The sequence below is a fragment of the Acipenser ruthenus genome, chromosome 1 (assembly GCF_902713425.1).
Source record: "Acipenser ruthenus chromosome 1, fAciRut3.2 maternal haplotype, whole genome shotgun sequence".
Classification (NCBI taxonomy): Eukaryota; Metazoa; Chordata; class Actinopteri; order Acipenseriformes; family Acipenseridae; genus Acipenser; species Acipenser ruthenus.
The window spans coordinates 39,447,671-39,471,575 of record NC_081189.1 but is presented as its reverse complement, the minus strand read 5'-3'; the positions used below and the strand labels follow the sequence as shown (position 1 = coordinate 39,471,575).

At 40.8% G+C, this 23,905-nt stretch overlaps 1 protein-coding gene across 5 annotated transcripts in view; it reads right to left on the bottom strand.

Moving 5' to 3' along the window:
• The window catches only part of LOC117420755 (leukemia inhibitory factor receptor-like), a 45,883-nt gene extending 25,837 nt beyond the window's left edge, over positions 1-20,046 (bottom strand). For 3 of the 5 annotated variants that reach the window (XM_034034361.3, XM_034034365.3, XM_034034366.3), the window contains exons 1-5: positions 19,912-20,046; positions 12,264-12,384; positions 7,245-7,414; positions 4,227-4,383; positions 2,665-2,937 (exon numbers count right to left, since the gene is read on the bottom strand). In XM_034034361.3, coding sequence (XP_033890252.2) covers positions 2,665-2,937; positions 4,227-4,383; positions 7,245-7,414; positions 12,264-12,330 — 667 coding nt within the window. In that variant the 5' untranslated portion in view covers positions 12,331-12,384; positions 19,912-20,046. Of the gene's footprint in view, positions 1-2,664; positions 2,938-4,226; positions 4,384-7,244; positions 7,415-12,263; positions 12,385-15,869; positions 16,060-19,911 lie in introns of those variants that run through there. The other 2 variants (XM_034034364.3, XM_034034362.3) reach the window with 2 other exon arrangements.
• Positions 20,047-23,905: the final 3,859 nt, after the last annotated feature.

Genomic DNA, 23,905 nt, shown 5'->3' with positions numbered 1-23,905 from the left:
TATCGTGTGCAGTGCTTTCTCTGGATGCAGAGAAAGTTTTTGATCGCCTGGAATGGCAGTTTTAGAGCGTTTTGGTTTTGGCCATTCTTATATCAATATGATTTGCACTCTGTAGAATACCCTACTGCATGTGCTCAGACTGGTTCTGTTATATCCTCTCAGTTTCCACTCGAAAGATGAACACAGCAAGGTTATCCTCTCTCCCCTTTATTGTTTGCCATCTCATTGGAGCCTCTTGCTCAGACCATCAGACAAAGTACTGTCATAACTCCCATCGACGTACAGTGATCCAAACACCAAATATCACTTCCTGGGGAACTTTCCACGGAATCGCTTGTCTCCCGCGGAAATCAGTTAAATATTTGTCTACCGCAGACTTTCAGTGATAAGATAGAAAATATTTGAGAGAAAAAATGATTCCCTTCAATCCAAAGTAGCAAAATATATAACTGTAAGACAACGGGCTAAAGAGTATGGAAAAAAACAATGTATGAAGATGGCAAATTATTTTGCAAGGCATGTAATTGTGTTCCCTTTCAATTCGAAGATGTTCACCAACCAATACTTTTGGAATATGCCTGCCACAGGTCAGGTATTCACTGAGCATTTTATATCAGAGATGCCAATAGGCCCCTCCGGGGAGTGACGTCCTCGGTCCCGCCTACTGAGGGAATAAGTAGTCACTGTGCAGAGATCGTGTTCTCTTTTGCTTCTCACAATCAGGTAGGTAAGGTAGGTATAACTAACCTCTTTCCAGTTGTGTGATTGACTCTTATAAGAGCTCTCTCTCTCTAATTTTCTGCAGTTCCCCTGCAATCTATTTAACGGCTTGCCACCTCCCCGGAATCAGAAACTCGGCAGCTGAAGGCCTGAGCTTAAACACTGCGCAACAGCGCTTAGTTTAAAAAAAAAAAATAATAAAAAAAAATATTTTCAACAGCCTACATCACCTGGCGATTGTAATCTGCTTTTACTAACCTTGCAGCTTGCTGCATGTGTTCAATCTTTTCCTCTGCTTTTTGCAGCTATTTTAACGACAAATATTAAGACAACAGAGACGTAATCCTCCAGCAGGACCCACTGTTGAGTCGAGGACTCTGGGCTAGCTCAGCATGCCCACTCGCTGCGCGTGGCCTAAGTCTGCCCCCTGCTTGCCTATTACTGTCTTGGCAGTTTAAAAGAAAAATTACAAAAAAACCCTGCCCCCAGCTTTGCTGTTGAGTGGCTGTGTGTGTTACTGCCTTGCAGTTTAAAAAAAAAATAACAACAACAGCTTCCGCCATTAGGCCTGGTTCTACCTTGCCCTACTGCAGAGTACACTCCACAGGTATTCGACCCACTCACCCACGGTGTGTTGGTTAAAAAAAATATATATATTCTCTCGTCTCTTTTTTGTCTCTCTATTTCCACATCTGTAGGCTGTGCCACCCCGATGCAAGCTATGCGCTGCACCGGTTGCGTATTGCACACGATCCAGACGGCACCATCTGAGGATTGCTCCACTCTGCTGTAAGCATCGCGCTCCACCGGTTGTGTGACTGCACACAGACCAGACTGCAACTGACTGTAGGCTACGCGCCACACCGTTGCAAGCTATGCGCTGTTCCTGGTTGTGTGACTGCAAACAGCCCAGACTAGACACACAGCTCAGTACCCTTGGTGCTTGGTGTTCTCAGTGCTTCCGTGCCCCAGTGTCTCAGCCTCGGTGCTTCGGCATCCTTGGTGCTTCGAGGCCTTGACAGCTCTGCATCGGCGCCCTCAGTACCTTCAGGGCCTCCAGTGCCCCAGTGCCCGATAACCTCGACGCCTCTGCACTTTGGCGCCGTCGGTGCTCACACGCTCTGTGCCTCGGTGCTTTGACACCTTCAGGCTTAAAATGCTCCCTGCACCTATTGCATCGGTGCACTCGGTGCTTAAGCAACCCGGTAACTCGGTGCCTCGGCCATCGTCACGCCTATAATGTCAGGTTTCCACCCTTGCACGTCCCGTAAGGGGAACCTTCCCCACAGGACAAACACACACTGTGCTGACATTTTTACTTGCCATACCGAAGCCGTACACTGATAATGAAAATATTTTCATTGTCAGTTTATGGTCTCTGTACAGGAGTATGGCAACCTGGATGAGAGGAAAATGTGATTTATAGGTTACAACACATGTGGCATACTCATTTAATAACTAGATGATTATTATTATTATTATTATTATTATTATTATTATTATTATTAATAATAATAATAATAATAATAATAATAATAATAATAATAATAATAATAATAATAATAATAATAATATACCTTTTGTTTGATTTAGCTCAATCATCCCAAATGTTAAGGCAGCATTTTGGGCACTTGTCAAAAACAAAACGCCTAAAAGGTTTGAGACTGAAACATATACTAGTGGAGAATATGAAATTTAGGTGAAAAGTACGGAGCCCGGGAGGGGACATGAGATATATATCTTGTGCACACGTCGTACTAGCTTGCAGGCCACGATATAATATCTTAACTTTTGGATCTATACATTTTTCATTGGTTTTGTGACCATTTTTTGGGGGTAGAAATTACTAAATTGGAGATACAGAAAAAACATATAAATAGTGATGAATGACATTATCCTCCAGCAGTTTTCTTTTTAAAATAACTCCCATAATGTTATACTTACTGATAAAAAAAAGTATTGAAGGATCTGCTTTCGTTTTAGTTGCAATGCAATCGATATCATTTCCGTAAGACACTGGTAGATCATATTCCACTTTGATTGCTTGGGTCCTCTGGCTGATTTGTATTAAGAAGTAATTTTTGTTATGAACACTCATCCTGGTAACACGTTCATCCTTTCCTGCAACACAGCAGAAATATACTGCTGATCCGTTTCTTGCTATTTTCTTGCCTTTGGGAAACAAAATTGCTTTTGTTGCATTAGAGGTGTCAATTCCTAAAAAAAAACAAAAACAGAGAAGACCATTCAATACTAAAATAAATACTGTAGCAATGCCAAAACAAAGATTCAGATGTAACAAAATCAACAAAACATTGAAATCCTTTAATAACCTGCTGGGGTCTGTTGTAATGATTGAAACAGTGTAATGTTTAAATCCCGCCTCTATTGATCCTGCTGGTGTTTTTCCCTCAGGAATGCTTTATTGACCCACTTATTAACATTATTCTGTACAATAAGAAATACAGTGAAATGAGGTCCTTAAAAATACCTGCTTTATAAAATTTAGGCCAGTGCTATGAAGATGAATATCTAGTTTTGATGAACCTTTAATAAAATGGATCCTATTGTTCCAGTAGGTTCATCCTAATATAAATTGCCCTTTGGTTTCAACCAAACCTTTGATATAATAATTCATTATATGTATGTTTAAGCATACCAAGGGGCTAAGCGTTTCCTCCTCTTTAAAATGTTGCAGGCTGGTGTTGGTTTTTTAACATTAATCTAATCAATCTAGAAAGGATCCATACATCTGAAACATCATTTAATCCATCAAAACAGACTTCATAAAAACTTGATCCCTTTAGGGAAAAAACAGTACCGGTGCATAAATTGAGGCAATAAAAAGAAATAATTAAAACCTTCAGATTTTGCATTGAATTAGATATTTGGCATGTTTAATAAAGCCACCAGCATATAAAGCCTGAGCAAAATGGAGTTATACCAGTGGGGTTTGCACTGGTAATTTGAAATTATTATTATTTATTTCTTAGCAGACACCCTTATCCAGGGTAACTTACAATTGTTACAAGATATCACATTATTTTTACATACAATTATATTATTTTTTTCTACACATTATTTTTACATACAATTACCCTTTTATACAGTTGGGTTTTTACTGGTGCAATCTAGGTAAAGTACCTTGCTCAAGGGTACAGCAGCAGTGTCCCCTATCTGGGATTGAACCCACAACCCTCTGGTCAAGAGTCCAGAGCCCTGAGCCCTAACCACTACTCCACACTGCTGCCCAAGATGATCTTGTAGTGCAGTCATGAATTCACAAACCTGGACCACTGGTCAGATTCGAGAGCCGGTGCTACACACTCGGCATTGCTAGTGTGAAAAGGGAAGGATGGTAGAAGTAATGAGTCATGCTTTACTAGAGCACACAGTCTTTTGCTAACACAACCAATTATATTTAATCATTTCTACAGCAACTACCTCTCTGTTTTTTTTTCTTGCTAATAACAGTTATACAAAACCATGAAAAATGAGATTCTCACCACTGTTGGCTTTCCAGGGACTCCAGTCACTCCATCGGGTATCATTCAAATTACTTCGGATTCTTATGAAGTGTGATGTGCATTCCAAGGGAATCTCGGACTCCCAATTCCAAGTTAGGACTGTGTTATTTTTAGTGAGTACTGTAGTATAGTTGCTCTTAAAAATCACAAAATTAAGAAAACGTTATTTAAAACTTAGCCTTAAATGTTATATGTTTTTCAATATTTGTACATAAGGAATAAGTAAAAATAATATCTTCAGAATGCTACTTCTACAAGCCTAAGCTCACTGTAGTTCTAAACAAATCCTTCCCAATATCTTTATAAGAAAAAAAAAACATTTAAATGTTTTGAGAAAACCTAAAGAGGTCACCTTGGAGTGCTGCTTTGCTCTTGAAACAATGTACTCTGCTGTTCAGACACACTACTGAAAAAAGTAACTTATTACTCACTACTCGTTTCTTCAGAAAAAAAACGAATTACTTATTACTTAATAAAGAAAGCAGTGCGTTATATGACTCGTTATATTTCTTTCTCTTGTCTTGTTCTGCAAAACAGTTTTTGTGACTGTTGCTTACTATTTAACTGTGTGTCTGGTAATGAATTTATTAAATGTGTCAAACAGGTTTTTAAAATGTTTGTAGTATATCAAACAAACAACTCTTAAGCAAGCGGACGCCAGATTGTTCATCAGATCAGTCACACAGATGGTCGGGAATCTAAGGATGAATGGATTGCACCGCTGGAAGTGAATCGAACTATAATTTCACTAAAAATGGACACATGAGCTCAGGTTAACATTCTGCCGATGACAACGTTTTCTGCAATTGAAGCACAGACCCAAAATCTTAAAAAAACAAGTAAACCTCCGAACCTATAACGAGGAGCCGATTCCCAAAAAAGGTACGTGCAGAGTTAAAGTGACTTGCAAGGGAAAGACTGTAGACACTGTGTTTGTAATTGTACAAGGGGAACGACAACATGTGAGAAGTTATGTCTGATTAAAAGACGTCACTTAATCGATAATGATGTCCTTACTGCAAATAGCAAGACAGTTAATAGCAGGGGAATTCGCTTTTAACGTGTGACATTGCCAGAGACATTCCCAAAGTATTCAAAGGAATTGGCTGTTTGCCAGTTTGCAGTATAATAAAAGACAATGCAGAACCGGTGATTCACCCGGCAAGGAAAGTGCCGGTAACAATGAAAGAAAGATTGCTTGTGGAACTAAATAAACTGATTGACAAGGGAATTGTAAAGAGAATTGAAGAGCCAACCCAGTGGGTAAATTCACTGGTCATCGTTGAAAAAAAAACGGAGACCTAAGATTGTGTAGACCCAAAGGATTTAAATACATGGATTAAAAGGGAACACCATCGCTTGCCAACCAACAGACATCACTAGCACAATGGCTGGTGCAAAGTTAGTTTCAAAACTCGACGCTTCTTCGGGTTTTTTTTTTTTTTTTTTTTTTTTACCAAATTCCACTTGATGAAGAAAGCGCAAAATTATGCACTTTTAAAACGTCTTTTGGCAGGCACTGTAAAATGGAAAATTCAGAGGATCCCTATCTTGCACTATTAGCGTATAGAACACCACCACCTGAAAGCGGTCAATCTCCTGCAGAGTGAAATGAACCGAAAACTGCAAACAAGACTCTGGAACCCAGAAACAAAAAGGAGTGTCACACAGCCGGCAGCGCAACAAAGGAAACAGCTGTATGATAGATCCGCAAAGTCTTTGAGCCCAATGGCCGAAGATGATATTGTAAGGATTAGAGGCAGTGGACAGTGGGGACCCGTTGCAAAAGTAATGAAAGAAACTACCATAAGATCATATCAGGTAGTAACTGAATATGGTAAAGTGTTTCGAAGAAGTCTGAGACACCTACTGAATGTACCTGGGACCTCAACAGGCTGAGTGAAGAAACTCCAGTTCAATAACTGTCACAAACTGTGGATAAAACTAATCTACACACACACAGCACGCCTGTGTCGGACAACAGCAGTGATTCCAAATTTAGGAAAGACAGACGGCAAAATTCAGCATAAAACTAAGAGACTGATAGAGGAATGCTGAATGGACAGTGATTAATACGACTGAAAAAAAAAAGCGATTAATAGTTGTAAAAGTAAACAAAAAGGTTTTGGATAAAAATTAAATGTAATAATTAAATAATAATTGCATTTATCAGCCTATACAGTATTACAGTTGTAAGTATAACTAGTTTAATATAATGCTTTTGTTAAAATAAAAAAGGGAGATGTACTGATAACAGGTTACGTCACTGTTGTAACAAACACCCACTAGAGGGCAGTGTTACATTGTGATATATAAGCGTGTGTTGGTGTTAATAAAAGGTCTTCAAATGGTAACTGGCGTGGTGTGCAGTCATAACAAAACAGATCAGAAACGTACTTTGGCTTTTAAAAAAGAAAAGACCACTAATGTAAGTGTATAACAGAGAAAATGTAACGAGACGAGCTTGTTCTAATTTTATTTTTGCGGAAAGTAATTAATATTATTACTACCATTAAAAAACTAGCGTGTTATATTACCTAGTTATTGACAAAATTAATATTATTACAGTAGTGTGTTACTTAATAAGGAGTTATCCCAACTCTGGCAACACAAACGTCACGCAAAACATTGTTAAGAGCTATAGAGTCAGTCAGATGTTTCTGAATATGGAGGAAGATGAAATGGTTTAAACGCTGTTCATTTATGGGTAGGGCGGTATTCTTACAGAAATTGTGACATCCATGATAACTGAGAAAAATTCAGCCTTAGTCATGGATGATCGTAGGTATGTTTCCAGCTGTCGAATACACGGAAAGCTACGCTCAGCAGTTGCATTAGACACCGGGACTGTAAGGTAGATTCTAATATATAAACACTCATTTCTGTGATATAAATTACAAATATTGCCCTAGTTGAGGTTAACCTTGCCCTTTTGAGTTTTAAGATATCCGATAACCACATGCACTGATAAAATACAAATAAAATGCTTTTACTTACCGTGTGGATGATGTTTGTGTCTTCTGTCCGAGATACTTGAATCTGAAAGGTTATGTTTACTTCTGCCTTGTAGACCACATCACTTACGCTCCAGTTCACAATTAAATGCTCTTCATTATCAACTAGCATTTTCATGATTGCTATAATGTGTGGAGTGAATGTTGGGGTGACTAAGAAAGACACACAAAAAAATAGTTTGACATACAGAATTTCCAGACCACACCACATTCCTATACAATGGTAAAACAATGCTAAATGTTAAGGGTAGTGAATTAGTAAAAGGTCCTTACACAGTGTTGTACAGAATTGCCTGAGTGTGAATTACAAAATATTTGTGAATTATGGAATTGTCAAACAAGGGAGTACAGTAAAATAAATGCTCAGGCAATTTCATCAACGCTCCTATATTAACCACTTAGAAACCAGAATCACACAAAAAATAGTCTGTATGTCCTACCGTAAAAAAATGCATTTATAAAACAGACATTTTTTAAAATAATAACATATTTAATACAATATGAAAGGCAGTAAATTAACAGTAGTTACTAAGTAGCTTATAGTAAGGCTTTAATAATTACAAAATTATACAATATGTTAGAAAATGGATCGAATATTTGAAAATGGATCGAATTGCCACTCAGCTTCCAACAAAGCTGACTTAATCTATATCTTGACTTCCTAGCTCTCACTGAAACCTGGATCTCCCCTAATAACCTGGCTGCCCTTTCCTCTGTCTATATTCTATTCCAATCTCCTCGCCCCTCTGGACAGGGTGTGGGAACAGGACTTCTGCTGTCCCTCCCTGCTCTTTTCTGCCCCCTCTGCTCTCTCTCTCTCTCTCCGTAGCACCTTTGAGTTTCACGCCGTCTAAATAATCTCTCCTTGTCGCCTCCTCCTCATTGTTCTCTACCACCCTCTAGGACCTCTGACTCACTTTCTTGATCAGCTTGACTTCCTCCTCTCCTCCCTCCCCTCTCCCTCCACCCATCATTCTATTAGGTCACTTCAACATCCACCTCTCCAACCCCAACCACTCTGCTGGATTGCTACCCCTTCTTCACTCCTTCGCCTTCTCTCTCTCCTCATCCCCCCTCCTCCACTCACACAGCTGGCCATCAATTGGACCTTGTCTTCACCAGGGACTGATCCCCTCGCCCTCTTGGTCACTCCTCTCGATATCTCTGATCGCTAATTTATCTCCTTCTCTCTGTCGCTCCCATCCCTTCCTACTCCACCGACCCCCTCTGTCACCAACCTCTGCTCGCCTTGTCTTTTCTCTTCCTCGTTTCTCCCACGCTACACCGCTGCTCTGCTCCCTCTGCTGGCTCCCTATCGCCGCTCGCGTCCAATTAAAAACTCTTATACTTGCCTTTCGCTGTCTAGACCTTTCTGCCCTCTCCTACCTCCAGACTATTATTTATCCCTACACCCCCTCTCGCCCCCTCCGCTCCTCTGCCCATGGCAGATTAGCTGTACCACCACCCCCCCACTCCCCCGCCTCCAGAGCCCGCTCTTTCTCCACCCTTGCCCCTCAGTGGTGGAACGACCAATCCATGGATATCAGGACTGCTCAGTCCCCGACCACCTTTCGGCACCTCAAGACACACCTGTTCAGACAGCATCTTTAGACCTCACAACTCTCGACTATACTGGACTATATGGCACCCAATTATACCAGTACTTGCATCAGCTTGTACTTGCACTTAACTGCTCCGCACTTTGCTGTATTCTACTACTGCTCTTAATCATAATTATATTTTCTGTATATTGTACTTGATTTTACTTTTAAAGGTATCCGTAGTCACGTTTTTTGTAATTGCTCTTATTTGAAATCGTTCGTATCCATTTATTGTACTTAGGCTACTACTTGCTCTTAATGGAATTTACTCTTATAACCAAATATTTTTAAGTTTAACTGCTCTTGGTCATAATCACTCTCAAACATAATTATTTACTTTTCTCTCATTTTAATTTGCTCTTTCTACTGATTTTATTGTACTTTATAACTGTAATGTGATATTTTGTAATGTGATACTTTGTAGCAACTGTAAGTCGCCCTGTATAAGGCTGTCTGCTAATAAATAAATAAATAATAACAACAACTTTGAAACTGAGTGTTCCTGATGGTTTTATGAATAAAGGTAGGTATTTATTGTAAGGCAAGTCAAATGAAGGTCAGTTCGGGCGGGGTTTTCATCAGCAGTATGGTGCTCTCGCTTATTTATAATAATAATATTCATTTGGCTGACACTTTTTTCCCAAAGCGAGCTACAATTAGTTATTTTACATACAAATTCTGGTACCCATTTATACATTATACAGTCGGGTTTTTCAGTCAACAGTAGGTCAACAGAGCCCTAACCACTACTCCACACTTCGTACATGTATAATGCGTAGCTCTCAGGACTAGAACTCCAGATCCGAGTTCAATTGTAGATACAACCTGTTTTTTGTTAGTTTTGTTTTTTTGTTTGAGGTTAAGAATATATGTACATTTTTCGCTACATTTTTTTTTTAATTCAGGTTTTGGGGAGGTATTTCTTTATCTTAGGTTTATTTATGTATGTATTATGTAAAGACAGGACTCGTTCATCGTTCGACTTTTTCGGATATGCGATGGATTACTGTATTTGGATATATATTTCGACAGTTCATTAAAGTACTATACATGTATTTGTATATTTTCAATTGGTTTATGTTTTTTAGTAAAACATATATAAGGAGGCTGTGTAGTCCGGTGGTTAAAGAAATGGGATTGTAACCAGGAGGTCCCTGGTTCAAATCCCACCTCAGCCATGGACTCATTATTATTATTATTTGTTTATTTAGCAGACGCCTTTATCCAAGGCGACTTACAGAGACTAGGGTGTGTGAACTATGCATCAGCTGCAGTCACTTACAACTACGTCTCACCCGAAAGACGGAGCACAAGGAAGTTAAGTGACTTGCTCAGGGTCACACAATGAGTCAGTGGTTTAGGTGGGATTTGAACCGGGGACCTTCTGGTTACAAGCCATGTTCTTTAACCACTGGACCACACAGCCTCATTCTGTGACCCTGAGCAAGTAACTTAACCTCCTTGTGCTCCGTCTTTCGGGTGAGACGTAAGTGCAGCTGATGCATAGTTCACACACCCTAGTCTCTGTAAGTCGCCTTGGATAAAGACGTCTGCTAAATAAACAAATAATAATAATAATAATAATAATAATAATAATAATAATAATAATAATAATAATAATAATAATAATAATCCCTTTAATTGGGTTGAGTAAACTGGGGGGGCAATAACTTTTTCACACCTGAAGATGGCATGATTGATTACCTTGCACACCAAACAAATGAAAGAAGCACCAAACTTTGGTGTCATTTTTTCTCTCAGACTCCCTCTATATACTACTACAACCCACAAAAAAATCTGACTAAATATAATGTGAAAAATGTGCAAAAATGCAGAAAATCAGAGGGAGTAAATATTTTTTCACGGCACTGTACTTCGAATATATATATATATATATATATATATATATATATATATATATATATATATATATATATATATATATATATATATATATATAATAGCCTAATAAATACGATATGTACAGTAGGCTTAAACAGTACAGCAGCAAAATGAAATGAATACCAAGCCGGCTACATATAATACTGTAGCGTGCACGGGGGAAGGCAGCAGTAGGGCTGGTAGGTGACGTAATCACACACAGAGATATAAGCCCGATATACGCTCCTTGCAACGGAGCCGTCTCTTTTGTACAGCGGTATTCTAATAGTAATATAACCCTCTAAAGACGGCTTTACCGTCATGGGGCAGGCCTCACCAGATGGTAAAGCCCTTTTCTTCGGCTTCTATTGCCTAAATCGATACCTTAAGCTCCCTCGCTATAACGCGGGTTTCGGGGGACACACAATGAGCGTTGTAACCAAAGAGCGTTATAAATGGGGCAGGAGGTGCGGGACACATATCTGACTAAAATACAAAATAAAATAACTCCCTCTCTATAATGCACACATAGTGAAGCAAAAATGTAACTTTCCGTGAATTAACCATGCATAATGCACCATGTAATCAACGCTATATTTTTTACCAAAAAAGGTAACATTCCCACTCGTGGATCATTTTAATTAGCAGTGTTTAAACTATAAATAGCCTGGCTAAACGGTGGTCGGGAGTTAAGTCCGAAGCGACAGACAAGCAAACAAAGAGCAAACAAAGAGGGTCGGGAGACAGGAAGAGGGAATGGGCTGCCCCAGGTTCGGCTGCCGGAGCGGGGCTCAAGCGAAGCTGAAGCGTCTCGTCTCCCGGAGAAAGCCACAGCTCCTCTCGCAGCAAAAAACTAAATACATTAGGAAAGATAACGACGTAATAGGCCTAATATTTATTTAGTTATAAAACGAATGCTGAATAAGATGTCTGTGTTATAAAGTGCCAGCGCAGCTTTTTTTCAGTTCACATACTGTATCAAAAGGGAGAGGCAGAAACGGTTAGAGTGAGTTGTTTACATTTTGAACAACACCAGTACTGTATTTACTGTAGAAATATTGCATGCAATATTAGTATAGGGAATTGGGGGACATGCTGTAGGAGCGTTATATCCGAGAGCCTTAAAGCGAGGGAGCACTGTAATTACATTTTCCAAACAATTACTCAGTATTTGTTACTTTTTTAACTAAACAATGGTTATGGTAGATTTCTCATGGTGAAAAGTGGATGGAGTGTGTGATAACATTTAGCTACTTCATCATTAGTTTTTTAAAGGAAAAAAAAACACCAAATACAACAGAAACCCAAAAAAGCAAAACAGTGAAGAGTGTTTACAAGTTCCAACGTTATTTATTTCTGGTTTGGTAACTTTCTTACATTTTTTCATGACAATATAGAAAAAATAGCTTTGAGAATCTGGTAGCCCATAGTATTTATAGCACGATTGTAAAACATAGCATGAAGCTGTCTAACGGCTACAAAAGATCAAAAGTGACCCAACACTGTGATTATGCCATTACCTTCATTGTTACAGCCTCCATTGTCAAGTTCCAAAAGAAGAAATGTCAGCAGGAGGAAAAGTGACATCTCTGTTCTTTTTCAAAATCCTGGTCCGCAGAACTAGGTGCCTCTGACACTTGCCTGGAATTGAAAACACAAGTAAATGGCCACAATGATGGCCTCCAGCACACTCTTTAAAGCCTCTCCACAGAATGAAAACTTAAGTGTATATACAGTACTCACTACTCAGTGATGTAAAAAGTGACATTCATGGAAATTCAGACCTGTACCAGCTAGCCAACATTCCTTCTGTGGAAAAGCTGCTATCGTCATTGCCTGCACATCCACACACCCTTATTTGAGTGGTATGTTAGGCAAGCCACTTCAAATCAAGCTGACAGCTGCATCATTTGGCCCGTAAGGATGACACATGCCATGCACATTTTCGAAAATGAGTGCTTTTGTACAAAAATTGCTATTTTTCAGCACGGCACAAAACAGTTGCGTGAAGTTGGAAAATAGCAGTTTTTTGCTCAATTCGTAAATGTGTTTGTGCCTCACAAAACCACCTGCACATTCATTACCAATATAGCAGAAAGAGCTACGCGTGAATGCACAGAATTGGAATACTACACAACAATGGACTGTTAACAATATCCTGCCAAGCAGCTATCATAGGTGTACAGTACATACCAATATTCCTCAGACGAGTCTACATTCAAATGTAACCTGCACATGGAATGCAGAATCAAAGCTCAACACACATCGGTAGCATTGGCACCCCCGAAGTTGCATGCCCACCCCCACAAATATATAAATAAGCTACTAAATGGAGAAAGGAAACAATGGACCACGGGATAGTGTAGGCTACTCAACATATAACTTAAATAAAAATATATTGTAGCGACTTGCTAACTATCAGTGTCAACATGGGGATGGACAAAATATCTCTGTAGCATCAAACTCCACTTTTCATTTTACAGAAACACGCCTGTCAGCCGGTGTTCTGAGTAGCTCCGACCTGTGCTCCTTACACTAAACATAAACATATTTACAGAAAAAACAAACCCACAATGTTGAAAACACTTCTCTATTTGGAAGCCCCGAGGACGGGGATCTCAGCATGGAGCCCGCCAAGAACGCTGCCTATGGATGCAGTCTGCACATGTGTATCCCTTACTCATACTCCTGCTGAAAGCCCCTTCCAACTCCCCCCCCTCACCACGCACCCTGCTCCTACCACACCTGCATGGCATAGTCAGTGTGGAGTATGAGCAGTGTGGAGTAGTGGTTAGGGCTCTGGACTCTTGTCCAGAGGGTGGTGGGTTCAATCCCAGGTGGGGGACACTGCTGCTGTACCCTTGAGCAAGGTACTTTACCTGGATTGCTCCAGTAAAAACCCAGCTGTATAAATAGGTAATTGTATGTAAAAATAATGTGTAAAAAAATAATGTAATTGTACAGTGCCTTGCGAAAGTATTCGGCCCCCTTAAACTTTGCGACCTTTTGCCACATTTCAGGCTTCAAACATAAAGATATGAAACTGTAATTTTTTGTGAAGAATCAACAAGAAGTGGGACACAATCATGAAGTGGAATGAAATTTATTGGCTATTTCAAACTTTTTTAACAAATAAAAAACTGAAAAATTGGGCGTGCAAAATTATTCAGCCCCTTTACTTTCAGTGCAGCAAACTCTCTCCAGAAGTTCAGTGAGGATCTCTGAATGATCCAATGTTGACCTAAATGACTAATGATGATAAATAGAATCCACCTGTGTGTAATCAAGTCTCCGTATAAATGCACCTGCACTGTGATAGTCTCAGAGGTCCGTTTAAAGCGCAGAGAGCATCATGAAGAACAAGGAACACACCAGGCAGGTCCGAGATACTGTTGTGGAGAAGTTTAAAGCCGGATTTGGATACAAAAAGATTTCCCAAGCTTTAAACATCCCAAGGAGCACTGTGCAAGCGATAATATTGAAATGGAAGGAGTATCAGACCACTGCAAATCTACCAAGACCTGGCCGTCCCTCTAAACTTTCAGCTCATACAAGGAGAAGACTGATCAGAGATGCAGCCAAGAGGCCCATGATCACTCTGGATGAACTGCAGAGATCTACAGCTGAGGTGGGAGACTCTGTCCATAGGACAACAATCAGTCGTATACTGCACAAATCTGGCCTTTATGGAAGAGTGGCAAGAAGAAAGCCATTTCTTAAAGATATCCATAAAAAGTGTCGTTTACAGTTTGCCACAAGCCACCTGGGAGACACACCAAACATGTGGAAGAAGGTGCTCTGGTCAGATGAAACCAAAATCGAACTTTTTGGCAACAATGCAAAACGTTATGTTTGGCGTAAAAGCAACACAGCTCATCACCCTGAACACACCATCCCCACTGTCAAACATGGTGGTGGCAGCATCATGGTTTGGGCCTGCTTTTCTTCAGCAGGGACAGGGAAGATGGTTAAAATTGATGGGAAGATGGATGGAGCCAAATACAGGACCATTCTGGAAGAAAACCTGATGGAGTCTGCAAAAGACCTGAGACTGGGACGGAGATTTGTCTTCCAACAAGACAATGATCCAAAACATAAAGCAAAATCTACAATGGAATGGTTCACAAATAAACATATCCAGGTGTTAGAATGGCCAAGTCAAAGTCCAGACCTGAATCCAATCGAGAATCTGTGGAAAGAACTGAAAACTGCTGTTCACAAATGCTCTCCATCCAACCTCACTGAGCTTGAGCTGTTTTGCAAGGAGGAATGGGCAAAAATTTCAGTCTCTCGATGTGCAAAACTGATAGAGACATACCCCAAGCGACTTACAGCTGTAATCGCAGCAAAAGGTGGCGCTACAAAGTATTAACTTAAGGGGGCTGAATAATTTTGCACGCCCAATTTTTCAGTTTTTTATTTGTTAAAAAAGTTTGAAATATCCAATAAATTTGTTCCACTTCATGATTGTGTCCCACTTGTTGTTGATTCTTCACAAAAAATTACAGTTTCATATCTTTATGTTTGAAGCCTGAAATGTGGCAAAAGGTCGCAAAGTTCAAGGGGGCCGAATACTTTCGCAAGGCACTGTATGTAAAAATAATGTGATATCTTGTAACAATTGTAAGTCGCCCTGGATAAGGGCGTCTGCAAATAAATAAATAATAATCAGCATGGAATGCAGATCGTGGGTGTCAAAGTATACTTCTGATATCAATGAGAAATAAAAGAAAAATCAATTGTGTCCTTGTACTTGAGTGTGGAATTACCGGGTGAGTGGCATGGAAAGGGATTTGGAGAATGCAACTACAGGGATATTTTACGGATTGAGCCCTTGGGCACTGCACCTTTTGCCAGTGTTGCTGAGGATAGGGCACTTAGCTAAACGCATGTAATGGAAACATTCTGTGCATTGCAAGCCTGTCACGCTTAACGCAAAACGTAGCCATTTTCATTTAAATTTGGCCTTCGGAGCAATTCAAATAATTTTGTGCTTAAGCATATGAAATTTGCGCATATGCATACATTTGTATCTAATGTTTATCTTTATCACAGGCATTAGCACGGCTAATAAGCTAAATATTTAAAGGGCCATCACAGATTCTACGGAATTCAAACATACATACCTATGCTGTGCTGTTTGCTGGGAAGTGAGTTTATGATTACATTTTTCGACTGTATTTTCTGTTACAGTAACATCATTTTTTTCTCTCTCTCTCTCTCAATATTAACCGTGTACCACTTATCAAACCGCTATTGCTCCGTGTCTGGACTGATCAGAGTTTTGTAATGTGTTTTTTTGTAAGAACTGTAAGTCGACCTGGATATGGGCATCTGTTATAAGAAAATACATACATACATTAACAACAACAACAACAACACAATTAATAATATTAATAATCCAGCTGTAATCACCTGTTCCTTTTCAATCTCGAAATGTCAACCATTACAAGTTGGGAAATTACCCTTGTGTCACATGACCCGAGCACATATTTAAAACCACGTGTCTGTTGCATTCTGGAACAAGACACTACATCACACAGCAACCTTCGCCATTTGATTCCTCACTCCAACCTGAGCAGACGTGTCTTCACTTGCTCTGTTTTTGTGAGAATCTCTTTCTCTTCGGAGACTGTTTTTGGTATAAAAGTATCTCGCTATTCCTCCTTGGAAGCCTGCTTGCCCCTTCCATTGCATGCAACGGTAGTTTCTCGTATAGTTTAAATCACATGGCTGTGTGGTTTTGGTGGCTGAGAAGTGGCGGCTGCTGTTTCCAGCCTTGTCCATTTTGGATTTTGTCCTCCACAAATTGTTTTGTGTCTCGGTTTCTGGTCCGCGTTGACGCGTTGTGCCAAACCGAGTTGTGTTTTTGTTTTTAGGTTTTTTTTGGCCTCGTAGCTCCGGCTCGGCAGCTTATAGCACATTTACCCAATGCATAGCTCTTCGTGCATAGCATTTTGGGCCTTTTCGGTGATACATAGCACTCCCATACATAGTACCCCGTACATCCATCGGTACTCCGTGCCCCGTGCATTACCCGCTGCATAGCACTCCTGTGCGTAGCCCCGGTACACTAAGCACCTCCGTGCATTGTACTACTGTGCATAGCACCCTCGGTGCCCCGTGCATAGTGCCCAATGCTCGGTGCCCGTGCATCCCCATGCACTTCCTCAGTGTCCCCATGCCCGGTACACCTCGGTACTTAGCACTCCCGTGCGTAGCACCAGTTTCTTACCCTGTGCTTGGTACAGGTGCACCGCACTCCCGTGCAGAGCACCCTGCACATTTATCCATCCGTACAATGTCGTTCCACGATTGTGTAAGATGTGGGACCAGCCTCCTCCAAAGGACGGCCTCAATTTGTGCGTCCAATGCCTGAGCACTGATCATGCCCAGCGAGCGCTGGCAGATCCCACCTTTTGAGCTGTGTGTGCTAGCTTTCAAAAGTCCAGCGTTAAGAGGGCAGACCGCGCTGAAGGTCATTCCACCTCCTCTGGCTCTTCGTGGCCTTTGCTGACATTCTCGAGGAGCCCCTCGCTTGAGCCGTCTGCGAGTCGCAGTTCTCGGTCTGTGTCTCGCTCTCCAGAGCACAAGACCAAGAAACCGAATTAGCGCAGGAACTCGCCCAATGCAGATGTGTCACCCTTACGGGCACAAATGACGCAGCCAGCAAGCACGTTGCAAATCAGCAGTCGTTGTTGGAGCGTCTTGTCAATTTGACAGCTCCCCCTGCACCCACTCTGGCTTTTGGGGTACTGGAGACTTTGGGGTACTGGGTCCCTGCTCTCCCGCAGTCTCAGCTGATTGAGGAGGAGCAAGACGATGTCGTGTCCCTGGCTGCCTCCATGGAGTAAGGCAAATTCAAGGGGGGAACGGAGGGGGAACTGTTTAGAGGGCTCCTAGCGGTCCGCTGGTGGACGAGCTAGCAGCCCTTGTGAGCAGAGCTGCTGCCCGGGTCCAGATCCCTTGGACTAAGGAGACCCAGGTCTGCCGATCGGTTTTTGAAACCTCGGTGTCGACCACACAGCGATGTAAGCCCCTTCCGGTCCTCCCGGATTTTGTGTAGGAGTTGCAGTCTTTGTGGGGCAGCCCAGCATCAGTGCCCACTTGCTCCAGATGGGTGGAAGCATTGTATGCCCTCCAGGGCGTGGAGAAGCTGGTGCTCCAGCATTTCCCGCCCGTTGATTCTGCGGTGGTTGCCTTAGTGCAGACTATTTCAACGCGGTCCTGTGACTTCTTCTGCCCAAATAAACAGTGTAGGGTCACTGAGATGCACTTAAAAAGGGCATACAGCGCGAGGACACTGGCAGCAAGACTAGCAAACACCGTTGGTCTGCTGTCTGTGTACCAATCGCAGCTGCTGCAGGACCTGTCTGCCCAGCCTTCTCCTCAAATTATGAATGAGCTGAGGCTGGTGAATGACCAGCTGCTCTGCATAGCTTGGCACAGTGGCCAAACTATCGGACGTAACCTGGGAGCCCTTGTGGTTGGGTGGCTCTCCCAGGCCAGGGTCCCGGATGCGGACAAAGCGTCCCTGCTCAACACGCCCATCTCCCCCAGCTACACCTTCGGGTCAGCCGTCGAAGAGATCTTAGGGTGTAGGCCTGTACTTGGCTTTAGATTAAATATTTGCGAGGACTGTAAATGAGAAATATAAAGGCTGCGTTCACAGTAACTGTTACAGATACCCATCACTGTCCACCACCACCACTGCCTTAAACACTTTATACAGGAAAGTTATTTTTCAATATGGGAAAGTACTGTACATTTATATAGCTACAGTATAGTAGTTCCACAAATCATGCAGTATTCACGATCATTTTTATCACCCATCAAATGGAACATTTTCAGTGATAATCATCACCCTATTCATATACAAGCCAGTTGGGTAACTCCTGCCATAGGTTGTTATCTATGATTTGTATGGATGTTTAGCATTTAGGTAAGTCCATGCCCATATTGTAACATGAAAAAGTCTTACAATCCAAAAACAACTCTTGATTAACCCCACTCCTCGTACCTTAAACATATTTTTTCCTCTCAACTCTGAGTGGACTTCACCGGTAAAATGGAGCACACTTTAATTTTTAAGCCAATTTAGTTTTCTTGTCCTATAGCTGGGCTGAGAAGATTGTAAGCAATCCATTTGAGTTGTTGATAATAATTAACTGCTAGTAGGTACGGATATGCCTGCTGAAACATTAAATAATAATTGATCATGGTCCATTAAGTAGTCTGATAACAATTTCTACACAGTCATGTGTTTTACTCACTGTGGCAGGGCTGTGTAAATAGGTGTAAGTTTGTCTCTGGCTCACTAGGGGGCATTATCCCACCACTGACACCATATAGGGTAGCATTATGGCCAAGGCTGGTCAGCGGCAGGAAAGCAAACCCACAGACAGAACATGCAGTTTTAAAGCGCTGTCGCACACTTTATTTAAACATAAACAAAACAGGAACAAATAAACAAAGCACAGTGGCCAAAATAAAAGATTCAAACTAAATAATAACATGTAGGCTGGGCATTCGCCTTCACTACACATTCCAAAAAAAACACAGTTACACGCATTTCAAAACCCACCCTAATCTCCTTCAAACAAATTCTCTGCCTTTTTATATATGCAGCCATTCCCCAATTCGCACTAAATTACCTAATTAGGGAATGGCCACATCTGTGATTGTTGACAGGGACAGAGTTAACCTCATCTCTGCCAAATTTGCACCTGTTTACACCGGCAGGACTTCCACCCTGCCACAGTCACATTTCATGGTATTTATTTGTTGGTAACAACATCATTACATAAAATAAACTACTGTACATCTTAAACTTTACATCACACACCTCAATTAGCACTAATCCTGGTCTACCTCTGTTAACATTAAGATCAGTACTAATCGGGCTCTGTAAAACCTGACATAAATCTTTTATTTTTTTGTAAAACTTCTAAGAAACTAATGACTGATTTTACATATCAATCTGCTAATCTTGGACTGTCTACTGTTACTGTACCTTAGGATAGGTAGTTCAAGATTGTTGCCAGCTAAGGTCTGTGCATCCAGCATTGTATCAACCAGACACCAGGCATTAGCAAAATGTTTGTCTACTTCACTTTTTAAAATAGTTTACAAATATACATACTGCAGAAAACAAATATATACACTTACCTACTTCAGCATCTACCAGCACTTCTTAGATAAATTAACCGTTATTGTATTATAATGCTTTTATTCTTTAATTCATGAGCCATGAATTGATGCAATACTGCATCTCTATCAGTCCTGAAGCTATAACCTCCCCCCTGACACACACAGTTCCCGTCAAACAGCGCTGACGTTACCCAATAAACTAAACAAAGTGGGGCGTAGCTTTAAGGTAGCGGTTGATGAAGCAATAGACCTTGCAACAGGATATGGTGGATTCAACTTAATAAGATAAGACTGTGAAAGACCATATTCTTATCTGGGCATTCTTATCTAGTGAGACTGTATTTCTCTTTAGTTATGAAATAATTTGATGTAGCTTCTAGTAAAAAAAAAAAAAAAAAACTTAAACACTGAGTTTTTTTTTATTGTATTCATAACCAGCAGTGACATAGAATTGCAATAATGCAGTGTCCACTTAGGATTAAGTGTTTTTTTTTGTTTGTTTTTTTTTATGAAGATTTCAAAATCAGAAATTATGAAACACTCAGTATTAAAACTTGCCCCACTGTCACTTGCAAGCCTGTGCCAGTATGAAATATTGAAAAGGGAACCACTCACCCCATTACATACATCCCCCTTGAATGGGCACAAAGACAGAAGCCATGCCCCCATCCTACCCTTCACCTGGGTCTTTTGTAAGGGTTGACTGATTGGAACCCTACAGTATCTCTGGGTATTCTTTAGGGATGCCCACTCTCCCCCAGCCCAAAACTCTGCAGCCAGCCAATGGCCAGTGGTTTGTAGCAGTAGGACCCCCAGAGTCATCCTCTCCATCCCAGAGTAAGGCTGCCTGCTGGTCTACTTTTCGTCTTAGGTGCTGTTCCAGTTGGCTCATGGCAGCTGGCTTGGCTGTGGTGACAAAGCACAGCCTCTTTTGTGATAGTGAGAACCAGCTGTGAGTCACTACAACAAATTCTCTTCCCGAAGTGGCTGTTGCGGACAACAAAACAGGTGCCCAGCTTCCCACTGCTGTTCCACCTCAGCATCATTTCATATGTAACATTTTTAGGACATTTAATCGCATACTAAGGGGTTATACATGTAACAGGGTCAATAATGCCCCTGTTATCTTTCACGTATGTATTTGTCACTTGTATGTTTTATTTTTTTACACTTTGATTAGTGCATGTTTTATATATTATTGACTAACACTTTGTAATTGATTTATCACTTTCTAGTAGCTTCTCCATTCAGTTCACTTGTTATGCCTTACCGACTAATTGAACTATTGATAGTTTTTATGGCCATCCTGGGGTCTGTCTGTCCGTCCTTTGTTGTGGTTTTGTTTGTGCAGGAGTGGGGACACAATTTTAGTGTTTGGAACAGAGAGTAAGTGGGAGAGAAGTGAAACAAGCCTGTACATGGACTTTCCTGATGATAAGTTTCCAGCTGATGTACACTATGCCAGTTTGAACAATGAGCGTGAGTGAATTAAGAGTTTTTAGCCTGTCGGTAGCTGATCGGAACCTATGGTATGGAAAGTAAAGCAAGAGATTGTTATACAGATTTTTCTCTTGCTCTGATGTTCCCTCCCCTGCACAGACAACATGTTATATGTTTTGTGTTTTTACAATGGTCAGTGTTTGTATTATTATCTTTTATTTATGTCTGTGTGATGGAGAATATTCCCGTACTCTATCACTATTGCCTAATCCCTACAGTATAACAAAACATGTATTTAACAGCTTACAAGAATCTAACATATATACTATTTATCTACTGTGACTATTAATGTAAACAAAATGTAAATGAAACTTACCTGAGTCATGTTGACGGGGTCCTGAGGGTACAGGAATGAGTCCTGAAAATTAAAAGCTTTATTTTGAACTTTTCACACTGTCTCTGAGTCTCAGCCTCTGTCACCCTGTCACATCCCCCTTTATAAGGCTTCTCTTTATACTGTGGTACAGGCTATAAGGCGGTACGGTCATGGCTCCCATTTTCCCCATAATGCCATTACACTAACACTAGTAGTCTCGTTATAAAGTGGAATACACATACTTAGCTATGGCAAAAAAATAAAAAATCAGTTCTCTGGCAGTATTTTGGAATTAATGTGGAATCTGAAACAGGACAAACTATTTGTCTCTTAACTATGGTTCCCGACTACAGCGTTATAAAGGGGTAGTACTATACTTTATTATACTTTATTATATATCTGTATATAATATATATATATAGGCTATTCCTTTGCCGACCGAGGACGGGAGCTTCCAGGGGTCGGTGCTCAATTGGCCGAGCACCGCCCAGGGGGAGCGAGGGCTAGGTCGGCCAGGGTGTCCTCGGCTCACCGCGCACGGGCTTGCCTGTAAGCTGCCCGAGAGCTGCGTTGTCCTCCGACGCTGTAGCTCTTGGGTGTCTGCATGGTGAGTCCGCAGTGTGAAAAAAAGCAGTCGGCTGAGGCACACGCTTCGGTGGACAGCGTGTGTTCGTCTTCGCCCTCCCGAGTCACCGCAGGGGTGGTAGCGGTGAGCTGAGCCTAAAAATAATTCCAAATTGGGAGAAAATAATAAAAAAATAATTGGCAACAACTAAATTATTAAAAACAAAACAAAAAAAAACAACATATGAACTCATTACACGATTTGAGTGCACTCTGCCTCTTCTTGTGGTAGTCATGGGCTGATTAGATTCAGAATTTTTCATTTATTTAGTACTGTGAGTGTTTTACTTGTTTAGCTATGGTATCTCAAACAAGAAATGGGAGTTTTTGTGGACAAAACATAAACCATAAGGAGCAAGTCATATCTCCAGATACTGTATATGCAAAAATGTAAGTGTGACATACAGACACCTCCAGATTTTTATTACATGAGTAGCTGTTATTTACTTCATGCTAATATTGGACTCAAGTTTTGCCAAGATAAAATGAGATAATAGTGGTGGGAACCAACCAAGACATAGCTTTGCTGTAATAAATGAGCCTTCAGTGCTTTTCCTGCAGGTAATGTAGATTTCCTATTGGCCCCGTGTTGATGGCTGAAATGTAATGCTGGCTCCAGGTATCAGCCTATTTGCGACCTCCCTGGCGCATCAGGACACACAACAGTGGCCATGCTAGCTCGAGAGATAAACCAAAGTGCTGCATCCCTTGCGACTCTACATGGCAACTGTCTGGAAAAAAACACACCTAAACCGTTTACCGATAACAAAACACCTGCAAAGCAAAGCCCCTTCAGCTTCCCACCACCTCTGCTCCTGCAAATCCTCTGCTAGTTTGTCCATACACTATTTACAGCGGTAGGGCTTCCGCTGGCCTCAGCATGGGGCACTCCACTATTTAAATACATTTTATGTTCCACCACTGAATTATTAAACACAATAAAAACATAAATAAATGCAACAAAAATTACAACAGACAGGTAAAATATCCCCTTCTTGTACTGGACAGCGATCTTTTGCAGAAATATTTCCAATCTTTGATGCAGCTGGTGTCTTTCTCATTAAAGACATTTTAAAGAATCTGTGCTGCTCTAGCAGTTTCTTCAATCCTTAACTGGAAGCAAACTAAACCGTCTGCCAGGTTCTAATTGCACTACGTATTTCACAAATCTGTGACAACTGTGGAAAAACTACAGCCCCAGGTATTTAATATATTCTACAGAATAATAGAATGACAATTTGTGAAAGTATGTTTTGTTGAAAATAGATAATTAGACTAAATTTCACCTTGGCATTAAAGAGGAACTTGGTATGTCCATAGTAAAGTTATCTTAACCAATATCATTTTTTTGTTTTTTGTTGCATAGATTAATTTGGTATGTTTCTATTACCTGGTGACTTTTTAGAACAGTTTTCAGAATCAAGTCTACCCTAAAAGACCGCCTGGAACATCACAGTTTAACCACTAAACTGTCCCCCTGCAACACTAAAAAATACACCAGTAACAAACTGAAGGTAGTATTTGTTTTACAATTATGAAAACATGTTCATATTCACATAGGATAAAAAGTAA